This window comes from Melozone crissalis, unplaced genomic scaffold, assembly GCF_028551555.1.
Source record: "Melozone crissalis strain CALT ecotype California unplaced genomic scaffold, PUWL_Pcris_2 ptg000016l_1, whole genome shotgun sequence".
In the NCBI taxonomy this organism is placed as follows: Eukaryota; Metazoa; Chordata; class Aves; order Passeriformes; family Passerellidae; genus Melozone; species Melozone crissalis.
This window is the reverse complement of record NW_026535794.1, coordinates 20,927,401-20,941,087: the sequence shown is the minus strand read 5'-3', so window position 1 is coordinate 20,941,087 and position 13,687 is coordinate 20,927,401. Positions and strand designations below refer to the sequence as shown.

The window sequence follows — 13,687 nt, the reverse complement described above, 5'->3', positions numbered from 1 at the left end:
GCAACCAGTTTTACTTCCTACAATAGATTTTCTTTAGGAAAGGACACTTTTAATTTCAGTCTTGTTTGCATTTTGTTTTGTTTTGTTCTAATTCTAATTTTCTTTCAGGTACATGGAATGATATCAACTGTGGCAGTGTTGAGTCATTCATCTGTGAAAGGCTTAACAACACTGTTCGTCCAACTGTTGCTCCCACCTCACCGCCACCAAAGGGTGGGTGTACGGAAGACTGGCTCCTCTTTGATAACAAGGTGCAGTATGAAATGCCAATATATTGTATTTTTAAAAGAGAAGAATAAAAAAAAATCTTCAAATCAATTTTTCAATTTTAGCAGGGTTTTTAGTAATCACAAATTTGGTTGAGCAAAAATATTTCAGCTTGATAGAGATCCTTTGTTTGAGATCACTGGCTATTGTCTTCTTTTCCCTTCTCTCTCCCACTCCTGAGGAAAGGTAAAAAATGCAGTGTCTTCCATTTCATGCTGCTATCTCAAGCTAAAATCTCTCTCTGGTCCTCTTCTCCTGGAAGAGGAGCTTCAAAGTCTTTTCCCTCGACTCTTCCCTAAGTATTATTACACCACTTCTGCCCACCTTCCATTTTCCACAAATTAACTGCTTAACTTTTCAGTTGCATGCTTTAGGTAGCACATTTGGGTTGCATGACTGACAAAGCTGTCTAATGACTTAAACCTCATAAGATCATATTACAAGAAATGATAAATTAATGGTTTTCTTTACAATGTCAGAATAATTTTCTTTCTGTGATTTTCGTGTGAGAGCCAAATCCTGTTTGACAAATAGGACAATAGAAGATGAGATACTTTGCTTCAATAACACATCTTATCCTTTTTCTTTTCTGAGGTCTTCTTCAACATTCTTCTCATGGTCACATGTCAGAATTATGCTCAGAAGGTTTAATGCAATTTCTGCTGAGATCAGTAGACTGACATATCCCTTCTTTTAAATACATGCCAAAATATTGGGTTTTATACTCATTTTCTAGTATGGGTCTTCTCTGTCATTTAAACCTAAAGACAAGCTAGAAAGTACTGCTAAATTAGCTAACCTCTCCTTTTACATAAAATATCCAGTTTATTTTGTTGCTACAAACAGATGTTTTCATCAGAAATTAAAATAGCATCTAGATTCAGATTTGGCACACTTCTCTTTTTCAGTGTTTTAAAGTCTTTGGCTTTAATGAAAATGAGACATTGACATGGCATGCTGCACGAAACAACTGCATTGATCTTGGAGGAAATCTGGCTACTATATCAAAAAAAGAAGAGCAAGGTATAATGTACCAATGTTTTGACAATGATGACACATCATTAATTTCTGATAAAAAGATTTAAAAATATGCTAGAGCTTCTGCCATATATGCAGTTATTTATTCCATATCAATACAAATTTATGCTGAATGAGAAACTGCACCTTTGGAAAAATGCTTGCACAGGTTTTAGTGTCTTGATTTAATCTTAACGTCATAGTTTGGAGGCTAATATAGGACATACTGCTGAAATGTTATTTTTTTTTTAATTAGAGTCTTGTCATATAATTAAATGACCCCCTTTTTTATTTAAAGAAACTACCTGATCCTTGAGGTGACATCCATCTCTGGCAGAACGTCACCTCATGGATTCCACCTCTAGTAGAATCTATGATTCCATGATTCTATGATTCTATGCCCAAATGGCACAGAAAAGCAGTAATATCCAAACCCAAATCACTGGGCACGTAGCTGCTGAGCAGATGCTATGGGTGCCAGCGAGGACACATCCTCAGGAAGCAGAAGGCTCCAGTGCTGAAGTCCCAGCTTCTCCCTGTTCCCCTTGTTCTGCTGCACCTCAGCACCTGATGCTCTTGCTGCTCAGCATGTTGCAAATGTTTTAAGAGGCCTCATGCTTGCTTGGGAGATGTGCTGCCTCAGGTCCTGAGGGATGCACGTGGATCTCCTACCTCACTCCATCAGTGCTAGTGTTTTAAATGTCATTTTTGTAGCAGAGGAAGGAGATTATTTCAGTGGAAAGACAGTCTTAGTAGGAATTAAGGAGAGCAGCATCTGGTATTCCACAAATTCATACATACTTGGTTTATATGTACTTAGTTACTAAGTAAGGTTTATTTTGTGTTATGCCTGTTTAGAAATTAAGTTATTAAGTCAGGATAAAAAAGAATTAACCAAAGAAGGAAAGGGAGGGCACACTCACTGGACTTGATTTCTGTGTGCCAAGGCTTAGTGTACTCATGTTAATTTCTGTAATATATTAGAACATTTTCCATGCTTCCTCAGATGAGGAACAACACAGAAGAGTGTACAAATAAATTCCTGTTTCATTAAAAATTTGCCCATCCTTGAATTTGTATACACTTTTTTCCAATTTTAACTTCAGATGACTGATGTTAAATATCTGTTAATATATATAAATTTTATTTTTGTCATGAGATTGGCACCTTATTATTAAGAGAAAACTCATCATCCTGGTTTCAGGCACTTCAAAGTATGTAGCACTGGGGAAGAGTGCATCCAGTTTCCTTCCTTATATCATTTTTCTTTTTTCCCTTCAGCTTTCCTTATGTCCCTCTTAAAAAATGCTGCAACTGATGCTTGGATTGGGCTGAACGACATAAATCAGGAGCACACATACTTGTGGACAGATGGAAGCCCAGTAGACTATACAAACTGGGCCAAAGGTTCCCGAAGTTATTATGGCATTGTAAGCATCAATTTCTGTTTGTCACTTAAACATTACAACTTTGGTAGATGAGCAAAATGTATGTAGCTACAATTGTATCTCTGTCTTTTCCTTTATGAAGATTTTTACTTGTGACATTGCTTTTTAAAAGCAGAGTATCAGTGTGGAAGATGTATATACACACTTTTTTTCAGCTTCTGTATTTGTCATGGTTCTGTATGAGTCCAGACAGAGGTTTGGAAGAATTGTGCAAAACTCAGTCATGTGAGCAATTTCCCTCACTTTACCATGATTCATCGGGATATTCAAATTAACCATAGCATAAACTATATAATTTTGGGATGCAGTTAGTGTTATTTAGATTTGATGAAAATACTCAGATAATTACATGCATTTACATTTCTTGGCACTGGGCCTGTCAAGATAAATGAATTGATTGAAATACTCAGAAGAGGGGGTCTGGGTTTTCCTTTCTAATTTTTATCTTCCCCTAATCTTCATTTTGAAAAAAAATCCTTTCTCTATGCTTTGAAATTTCTGGCATCTCTATAACTTTTTGTGTGTAATTGTGAGACAAAACTAAGCGTTACACAGTAATTGTGAAATGGCCAAGGTAAAATACTGCTCAATAATATTGTTTCTATGTGCTAGCTCTACTAAGTTTCTCTCTTTTCATTTAGAGTATTGCTTCACATTCAGTTAAAATAGAAAAAGGTTCTTGAGGTCCGCCTACCATCAGGCTAGAGCAGGGTTTTGGAATCTCCAGGCCTTCCCCATCTCACACATGCCTGTGCTTCCTGCAGAAGGCTGTGACCATTGCCCTCCAGAAATCACTGCACAGACAACTTCTGCCTCTTGCAGACAAGACCTGGGCTAGTTCCAGAAGGGGGTTTGGAGGTCGCATAAGGTTAAACTGAGGCAAGGCGGGGACAGCTACTGCCTCCTCCTGCAGGAGGCCAAGCCACATCTTCTCATGGTGTGGGAGGAGAGGAGGAGGGTAAAGGGTCTGAAGTGCAGCAGAAAGGGTGTGGGAGTTTCTTCAACAAAAGGAGAAACTGCCTCTACATTACTGCACTGTGGGGACCATTTTGCTTCCCAGTCCTGAACTGGAGCAGAAGGAGGAATTCAGCCCTCCAGGTAAGCTTCAGTGCTGAGGAGTAATTCCCCACAACTTCCAGGAAAACAGCAGCAGACCTGTGGGCCAGCCCCAGCACACACACGGGAACCCACACACAGGCGCACACACTCAGGGCCATGCACAGAGCCATGTACACCCAGGTGGTCCAGACACATCCTCCTGCCTCTGTGCTGTGCTTTGCAACTCCCTCCATCATCCAAGGGCAGACTTTCCTGGGGCTGAGTTGCAAAGGCTTATTGCCATACAATGTGTCTGACCATTGGTTGTATGAGTTTTATGAACTTCATATTATTCCTCTGTATGTGCTTGTATGTGATGCATGAGTCTGTGTATCCAGAAGCAGGAATGCTTCCTACCTACCCACATTTTTTTCTTGTTAATCTCACTTGTCTTGGAGGATGATTGTGTCTTTTTGATGAAGAACCCTATTGAACAGGCAGGGAAATGGAAAGATGAAGGGTGTAAAGCAAGCAAAAGTTACATCTGCCAAAAAAGTTCTGGTAAGTTTTCTTTCACACTTTCTAGTAGACCTGATTTATTGTGGTAATTTCCAACTGGTGTTAAAAGTGACTTTCCTGTAATTCTGCCGTAACCTAATTGAAATTAATGACAGTATCACATGCATTATGGACCGTTTTAACAAGATGATCACACATTTTATTTCTTTGGAGAAAATCTCTTAATTTTTTTCTATTTCAAAAATTAGACCAGCAAATAACAACATCAACAACAACAACAAAATAGAACTATGCATCATCATGTCGTTTGCTACTTTTAGCAATCAAAGGTGGCTGAGTGAATTGTCTTTACATCTTCAAAACTGGAGTTTTTAATGGTATACTAAAAACACTGCAAGTTCTTTATTTTTTTAAAACTGCCCTGCTTGATTTCCTTAACATTCTTTCTCAGACAATTTCAGCAGCAGCAGTCACATCCCTCTGCTTGCTCCTGCTGTGTTTATCATACCCTGTTCCTTGTCAGAAATACAACAAATGCCAATATATAATGGAAAAATTGAAGGAATTGTTCCCTTTAATGCCCTGCATATGGTACAATATGATTTAGGTAGGTCTGTGCTTAAAAGGTGTATTTCTGGGCATTATGCTAATGGTAAAAGTCAATCTGACAAGTATTAGAAAATTTTGTCACAGTACATGAACATGTGGCTTTCATCACTGCAGGGATTTTTGGATATATTTTAATTTGTTATTGCAGTTTCTCTTAATTCCAGTGTACTAGATCTTCTCTCAGGGTTATAAGTGTGAGCCAATATAGATTTTTGGTTGTTCTTTTGCTTCTTACAGACCCCAAACTGCCGCACTCCCAACCCACAGATCCGGCGTTTGGCTTTAACAATTATGGTGATGACCGCTACGAAGTCATCAACTACAAAATGAGCTGGGAAAAAGCAGAGAAGAACTGCAGGGACCAGTCTGCAGAACTGGCCAGTATCCTGGATCCTTATGCTGAATCTTTCCTGTGGTTACAAATACTAAAGCACGGGGAGCCTGTATGGATTGGCCTTAACAGCAACATAGTGAGTGCAACCCAATTGCTTGTGACAGTCATAGCATTGCCGTAGATGAACTATTGGTCAGATCCATAGATGTGTGACAGGAATCAAAATCTTGCAGAGGTTCCTGACTTCCCTCCACTTGAGGGGCGTTACACATCTAAATATTTGTCCATAGTGTAAACAAGAACAGCCACAGACCACACTTCAAAGACCTGAGTGGCTTCAGTGATAAAAGCAGCAATGAAGCTCTCACTTCCTCCTCCATGGTCTACCACATGTTCCTGTGGTGGAGCAGTGCTTTCTGAAGGTACACTGTGGAGCACACCAAAGGAAAAAAATGGGATAAAAATAGTTCTTTCTTTGTGAGTTCAAGTTTTTGTTTCAATTCACAGCCCAGCAGTACAAGAGCTCATGCCGGGCAATAGTGGAAAGAACAGGGCTCTGGCAATGAGGACTCCGTAGGCTGGCTTTTGGAGCTGCAGCTCGTGCCTTGTGTAAAACTGCCAACAAACTCAGCTAAGAGTAAAAAGGTTCTGAAATGGGAAGCATCAACAGAGGCATGTAAAAAAAGAGCACAGATAAATAAAGTGTAGCTAGATATTTTTGGAATTGAAGCTGAGCAGAAATCATGTGGAGAGAGGTAGAGCAAGAGCTTGGTGGGACACAGGTCTGAGATAGGGCACAGGTGCTGCACCTTAGTGAGAGCACTGGGGAACTGGGATTAGTCAGGAATCTGGAATGAAACACGGCAAAGTGTCTCAAAGCAGACAGGAAAGGAAATGGCACAAAGAACACGATGGTAGGAAGGATCTAGGATGCGCAGGATGGGGTAGCAGGAGCCATGGGCGTGACTAATGTCAGTTATCCTCTGCAAACACTGGTGAAATCCACTGACAAAATACATGCTTAGCTCATCTCTGGTAGCTGGCCCATGAAAGACCCACAAACTTACCACAAGCCCAGTTAATATGGATGGCAGAGTTCTGTGATTCAGCCCCAAGGAAAGCCTCATTAGTTTTCTCTCTTCAGTGAAACCTCAGATTTTCCTCTTTGCTTTCTAAATACCTAGAGAAGCCTATGTTAGAGGAATAGTTTCTCTGCAATATTTATTTGATCTGTATGTATATGTGGACTCATTTGAAGAAATCTTCATCTGTATATTCACATTTATTACCTCAAGACCCTTTGCCCATTTAGGGCACGAGACAAATGGTGAGAATTGAATAATGTAGGCTGCATGCTAAACATCTGTAGGACCACAGATGTGGCTCACCTACCACCTGCTGTGGAGAGTGGGAGTATGGAACAGTTTCTTATATATTCATTACATAATCTTGTGCAAGAAACCATGATTCTCATTTTTTCCCCAACTTTTGCATGCATTCAAGTGCAATCTTAAAGTTCTTCCAATCTAATTCTTGTATGTGGCATAACCATAATTGTGATTTTCTTTTAGACTGGTGGCCAATATGTATGGTCAGATAGAAGGAGGAGCAGGTATCTTAACTGGGGCAGTGGAGAACCAAATAAAAACAAGGCCTGTGTCTATTTAGATGTGGATGGTTTTTGGAAGACAGCATCTTGCAATGAAACATTTCCATCCCTCTGTAAGCAATCCAATGGTGAGTTCTGAATTGGACAAATGTGTTTTGGGAGGTTGGAATTTGAGTTAATGTCTTCATTTGGATTTAGATTTTCCACATATGCAAAGGCTGTGATAAACAGTGTATGCCTTGTGATAAACTCCTACATTTTTTAAGGAGTAGATCCAGTCTGATCCAGTCTGTCTTGTGTGATTTCCAGACACTTCATTTCACAGACCAGTCAACAAACGCACATCATAAAAACAGCTGCAATATTTCATGCCACATGCCATAGTGCATCCATGGTTTGTCAAGAACTACAGAATCAATCAACTTTAGCCTAACTATAAATATATTAACTATATACTTTCACATTTAAAAGTATCTTTTGAAATACTGTGAGTTCAGAAACTTCTGCCAGTGTAGGAGCCAAATGAATTAGTTTGTTGTTTCTGCCCAAATACATCAGTGCTCAAATATTGCATGTAATTTTCAAGCATGTTACAAATTATATATGAAAATCATAATTTCTGTACCATAATTCACAACAAATTTTATTCTAATTTAAGCTCTGTTTTGGCTTTAATCAGGTGATGCAATAGGCTGTAAATTCTGGTTTTATATTGATTAGGCTGTATGATGCACAAGGGCATGAATAGACAACTTCTCTGACTTTTCTAGAAACTGGCTAGACAGAAACCACAGAGTTATGTTGAGATCCCTTATGTATGCTGACTCATTCCTCATTCTGTTTCACAAATTTTAGGTAAAAATTGGAGTGTTGAAGACAATTGCAATTATGTAAGCCTCCTTTAGCAGACTGGAGAACCAGCTCCAACCAGGATAGTTTATTACTAGTTTGTCAAGCTTAATTCAATACTTGATAATGAGTTGAATCTATGGGATATTCCTTTTCCTGGAATAAATGTCGTATTTGGAGGGCTGATGTGTGGTCCAGGAGTACATATTTCCCTTAGGTTTTAAAACTCCACTGAACCCGTGTGTCTTCCTAACAGAGTTAATCCCTAGCGAGCCACCTCAGCTTCCTGGGAAGTGCCCTGAACCGAAGCGTGGGAGATCCTGGATTCCCTTCCGTGGGCACTGTTACTATGTTCACACCACTTCTGAGGAAAGTTGGCCTGATGCCTCCATGATGTGTATTCAAATGGGTAGGTGCTCTTTTTTAATAAGGATATTTTACAGGTTGTATGTTTGTTTTTTTAATCCAGAACCAAATTATAATACTTAATGTGTGCATGAATTATAAGCTACAGCTAATTTAAATTTATTATCAAGCATTTTTACTATATGGCAATGCTGATCATGGAGCATGTAATGGTTTTTTACTGAGATAATTAATTTATAATGAAAAATCTCACTGAAATTGTATGTAATCTTTAATTGATATTTTTAGGTGCCTCTCTGGTTTCCATAGAAGATTCGGCTGAAATGAATTTTCTCTTACTTTACTTGTCTCCACTTGCAAGTGACTTCAGAAAGTTTTGGATAGGATTGTTCAAAAATATTGATGGTAATTATTTCACAATGCATACTGAGATGAACATAGAAACTAAGTAAAGAGAGTGAATACTGAGCATTACTAACATACTAAATAATAGCACAAATATGCTAAATTTTTAATAAATAATCAGTGAAAAAAACCTTATAAACATTCAATAGCTTTTCTGCTAAAACATGTAAAACATAAACCACCAAGAGGTCTATGTTTTCTGTATCTTTGTTGCAATTAGAATATATTCGTCTGTAAAAGGTTTTAGATTAGCGCTGCAGTAGTTGACTAAAAATGTTTCTTATTGCCTTTTTAAACTCAAAATACCTGACATTTAACCACTGTAGTATTTTAAACAAAAGGTTGTCTTGTCATTAAATGCTGAGTTAAATGAAATTTAAATTTATTTCTAGACAACACAGGCCATAGCATCTCACATGAGCTGCTTAGAAAAATTTATTAATATAAATTTCAGTGGTTTATTCGATAAATTTTTGGTGGAACCTTTAATTTTTATCCAAATATACTTAATGGTTTTTGTTTGCTGTAACTGCAAATTTGGTACTGTATTCTATATCATCATAATTCTGAATCCAGTGTTTCTTGGCAGACTTTGAGGGTAAACCTCCAGACTGAGTCTAGACCGGGCTCCGACTTCTGCTCAAGTCTGTCTCTCACCAGCAGGAATGGTGGGCCAGGTTGATCTGTTCTAGCTGAAAATGGGCACTACAAAAGCAGTGACCTGTTCCTGACCTGTCCCCTACAGTGTCACAGTGTTCCATACTGTGCAAGCAGGGGCAGGAGGGAGGTGCAGCTGCAGGGGAGGGACAGAGGAAGCTGCACTGAGGCAGCTGGCTATACCAGGATATGCTGCCACAAAAGCACACATAGAGACAGGGAAGATAGCTATTATTCCTAATTGATGAGAGATGCATGACAGTCAGCAGATGAGATGATTAAAGAGAGAGCTAATTCAATTTGCAAAGATAATTAATTAATCCAGCTCTAATAAAGTAGTTATTTGCTGATCTTGAATATGCACATAAAGAAAATCTCCTGAGCATTCTGTATGCTGGCACTGCTGATACTGGCTTTACAGGTGCTCTGCTTTCCTTAAGGTTCCCAGGCACAGTCCAGGGTGCAGGCTCCAGCTAAAGGTCCCTGGGAAGCTGGACAGGTCGTCCATACATCAGTGACAGCTGTGAACACTAATGAAGTAAATTTTGTGAGAACTTGCATTTGGTACACTCCCACCTGAAAAGTGCTGGGTGTTAAAAGAGTGAGAAATAAGTGCTTTAGAGTGAGAAATAGGTGCTCTGTGATACCAGTTTAATAAATTAAAAAATCCCAAATCTGATCTGATCTGTCATTGTGAGCAGTAGACTAGGAGTTATTCTCCACTTCATTCACTCACTAGGTAATACATTTGATTTTAGGAGAATGGATATGGATGGACAGAAGTGCAGTAGAATATGTCAACTGGGAGAAAGGAGAGCCTACAGTACTTTTTGATGAACACTGTGTTGACATGGATGTCTCAAGTGGAACCTGGAGGACCTATTACTGCTCTGTTGACCAGAATTTTATTTGCAAAATCCCCAAAAGTAAGTTTTGACTTTCTGTGCTTTGGGTTATTTACAAAGAAGTGATTGATGCACATCAGGCAGTCAGTGTTTAGGCAGTGAGTACACTTCATGCAATGATGCTGATGCATGTGCATCTGAATGAAAGACAAGAGTAGTTTCTGTTTAAAATGGTGAGAAATAATGGGAGAATAATCTGAGTCACTGTTCCCTCCTGTCAGTTTAAAAGCATTGACTTCTGGGCATTTACTGGGCCCTGGCGTAGGGAAGGACAAGTAATCTGCTGAGAGTGCAGAGAAGGTTCATGGATATTATGGTTAGAGTGCAAGGAGCAGTAGATGATGAACAGATGATTAAACTAGAGAGTGCTGAGAAGAAAAGCAGATACTCTCCTGATGGGTAAGCTGAGGGGAAGCAGTGCAAAGTCACTGAGCTCCTGCAGAGAGAAGGTGGGTGCTGCTGGTGGGGACAGTACTAACATAGAGAATTGTGCTGGGATCTGCTGGATGAGCAAGAAGAAAGAATCAGAGGGTGGGCAGTGGGGCCCAATTCCTTTCTCTGCTGACAGGGGCGCAGTGAGACATGTCAGTACAACCAAACAGTATGGTATGCTTCATTGTAATGGGTACTTGTGGCCCTGTGGTGTTTTAGATGACAGCTGATGAGGAATCTGGGTGTCACAGGCTGGGGCGAGTACTTCCCCAGCAGTACTGCATAAAATGTGGAGGATGTAAATCTGCACACATGCAGCTGTCATGGTCAATGTTTGCACGCAACAGCTGGGAGACAGTGTGGAATAGGTCACATTTGCTACTGGCAAACAGATCCACCACACAAATGTAATTCTGCCTGTGGATCTTCACATGTTGGTGGGTTGGCAATGGAGTCATCCATGAACTTCTTAGGGCCCAGCCAGTCAGATCAGCAGGCAATTAACTGAATCATACCCTCCAAGCAATGGAGGGAGGAAAATAAATCTGCCTAAAAATACAGCTAAAGTGCTGGGTACAACTGTGCTTTTCATTTTTGCTAATGTTAAAACTGGAATTCTTTAGTGTGAAGTGTTAAGCCTTACACTGTGGAAAAGTAAAAACTTTGATCACAATCTACCTTACATAAAAAGTGGTCAAAGCAATGAATGACGACAGTTAGTCTTGAGGTTTTCTTCTTTTACAAATGTTTTTAGCAAGTGTATTTCATGGATTCAGCATCATTTGTCAAAACACATTTTCATATATTTTTTCATGCATGCATACTTTGTTCAGCTCTGGGACTCCCAGCACAAGAAAAACTCAACTAGATTATTTTTAAACCATTTGAAATAACTTACTTTTAAAATAGCCTACTCAGCTTGGTTCAGAGAAGGACTTTGAAGGTGATCTGAGGGCTGGAGCACCTCCCATACGAGCAGAGGCTGGGGGAGCTGGGGTTGTTTAGTCTGGAGTGGAGAAGAGTCCAGGAAAACTCTTTATAGGTACATAAATTATAGCACTTTCCAGTTCCTAATGGGGGCCCACAAGAGAGCTGGAGAGGGACTTTTTCAAGACAAGACAAGGGACTTTAAAATAAAAATGAATATGTTCACATTGCATATTGGGAGGAAATTCTTTAATGTGAAGGTGAAGAGCAACTGGGACAGGTTGTCCAGAGAAGTTGTGGATGCCCAGCCCTGGAAATGTTCAAGGCCAGGTTGGGTAGGGGCTGGTGAGAAACGTGGTCTCTGGAAGGTGTCCCTGTCCAGGGCAGGGGCTTGGAACTCAATGATCTTTAAAGCTCTTTCCAACCCAAATCATTCTATGATTCTATGATTATTTAAAAGTAAAAATTTAAAAATTTTAACTTTGTGTTATGAACAAAAAGCAAAAATTATGTATGCTGAATTTATTTCATTGAACTCTTGCTTTCAAACTGTATAATATACATATTTCTTAATTTTGAAGTTGCTGAAGTTGAGCCAACCCATGATTCATCTGGCAATAATGGTAAGTTGGTTTCTTTTGAGCCAAATAAACAGAAATTTCAATAAGTTTATAGGCATTCATTATTTATAAGTGGAATTTCCTCCAGAAATTTTCATTTAAATACCCACTTAACTGTTACGGTTATTTTATTTTAAATCTCTTTAAAATCAGAGCACTTCTCTCAAACTGGATGTCTTCTTTGTTTCCTTACAAGTTGTATATTTAGTACAACATAATGTTCCTTAGAAGAGATTGAATCAAATTTTGCATTATTTAGATGGAACATGCATCAATTTTAACTGCTATTATGATTGTTCAGGACTTTTGTTTTAACTCAGTTTCTTACTTAGAGAGACATTTGTTGTATGCAACAGCACTCTCTGGGCATCTGTAGCAATTGTTGTGTTTTGTCTTCTACAGCATCAAGAAATGAAGGTCCTGCTGCTTCATCATCCAGTGGTTTAGGTGGGATGATTTTTGTACTGGTCTTCCTTCTGCTGGCTGGCACTGGCCTCACATTGTATTGTTTCTATAAAAGAAGACGTGATCGACAAATGTTTACAGCTGGGTTTGACAATGCCATATACCGTGGTGACATTGGAACTCATGAATCAAATTGTCTTGTGACCAATATTGAAGAAAATGAGCAGGCAACAATTTAATAGGTGGGGTAATCTTGGGCTTGATTTTGAAAAGAATTAAAGTGTTGGCATACATAAGAATCCTTAAGGAAAAGGAAAGCAATTTTCTCCTGTGTAAATTCTATTTAATTTTGCATGGGGTGCTTCTTGCTTTCTCTACTAGCAGGAACAAGCAAACTTGCCAGGCAGATACAGAGATCTGCTCACAAACTTTAGTACCTGGGAGGGTTGCTGAGCTTTCACACAGACCTGGAGCTCTGTTGTGTCAGCCAACACCCAGGCAGCTCCAGCCACCACGCACATCCAGCATCACCTGTAGGCACGAGAACTGCGTTCATCATATTCAGTTGTGAGAATATAGTCCTTAGCATGTTCCAAAAAGTTTATCCAGACCTGTAGGTACCCTGAAAGTGTCCTCTTGATGTCCAGCACAGACTGGCAGAATTGCACAGGTAGGACAGGATGTCCAAGCTCACCTGGCGCAGATCCCTGTTTGAAGCAAGACCAGGTCCTAGCCTCAGCCAGGCAACTGCTCCAGAGCTGTGGGTCCATGTCTTCTCTTTGCTACTGAGGCACCACAGAAACTCTTTGTGTTGCCCATAATATCAGAATTAACATAATTTCCTCCTCTGTTTATGACTGATGAAAGCACAGTGTAAATTGTATTTCTTCTGCTGTAGTTCTGTAACATGCATTGAAAGAACAACTATGATGAGAGGTGGGAATGTATTGTGAATATAGTTGTTTATCATAAACAGTCAAGTAGGGATCCCAAAGGATGCTGCAAAAGGGCAGGAAGGAAAGAGAAATTATACTTAATTCACACCTGAACATTGGCATAAAAAGTATTCTTGAGATCTCCAATGCCAATGTAGATTTCATAAATTTTCAGGCCATTTTGTCAACGCCTAATGAAACTTACCTTTAGAAAGTATTTTCTAATTTCTAACCAAATTCACCCTGTGCAAGTCTGTTTTAAACCTTTGAGTCTCATTCTAGACTTCCATCATGATGGATCTTATGGCATTGCATCTTATACTGGTCTACTGGTATAATTCTCAG

At 39.3% G+C, this 13,687-nt stretch overlaps 1 protein-coding gene across 1 annotated transcript in view; it reads left to right on the top strand.

Moving 5' to 3' along the window:
• LOC128935203 (macrophage mannose receptor 1-like) overlaps positions 1-13,385 on the top strand; it is a 30,883-nt gene extending 17,498 nt beyond the window's left edge. The window contains exons 20-30 of the mRNA XM_054273347.1: positions 109-251; positions 1,176-1,290; positions 2,566-2,714; positions 4,229-4,331; positions 5,136-5,368; positions 6,804-6,969; positions 7,947-8,099; positions 8,345-8,461; positions 9,877-10,044; positions 11,964-12,005; positions 12,405-13,385. Coding sequence (XP_054129322.1) covers positions 109-251; positions 1,176-1,290; positions 2,566-2,714; positions 4,229-4,331; positions 5,136-5,368; positions 6,804-6,969; positions 7,947-8,099; positions 8,345-8,461; positions 9,877-10,044; positions 11,964-12,005; positions 12,405-12,646 — 1,631 coding nt within the window. The 3' untranslated portion in view covers positions 12,647-13,385. The remainder of the gene's footprint in view (positions 1-108; positions 252-1,175; positions 1,291-2,565; positions 2,715-4,228; positions 4,332-5,135; positions 5,369-6,803; positions 6,970-7,946; positions 8,100-8,344; positions 8,462-9,876; positions 10,045-11,963; positions 12,006-12,404) is intronic.
• The last annotated feature ends 302 nt before the right edge of the window (positions 13,386-13,687 follow it).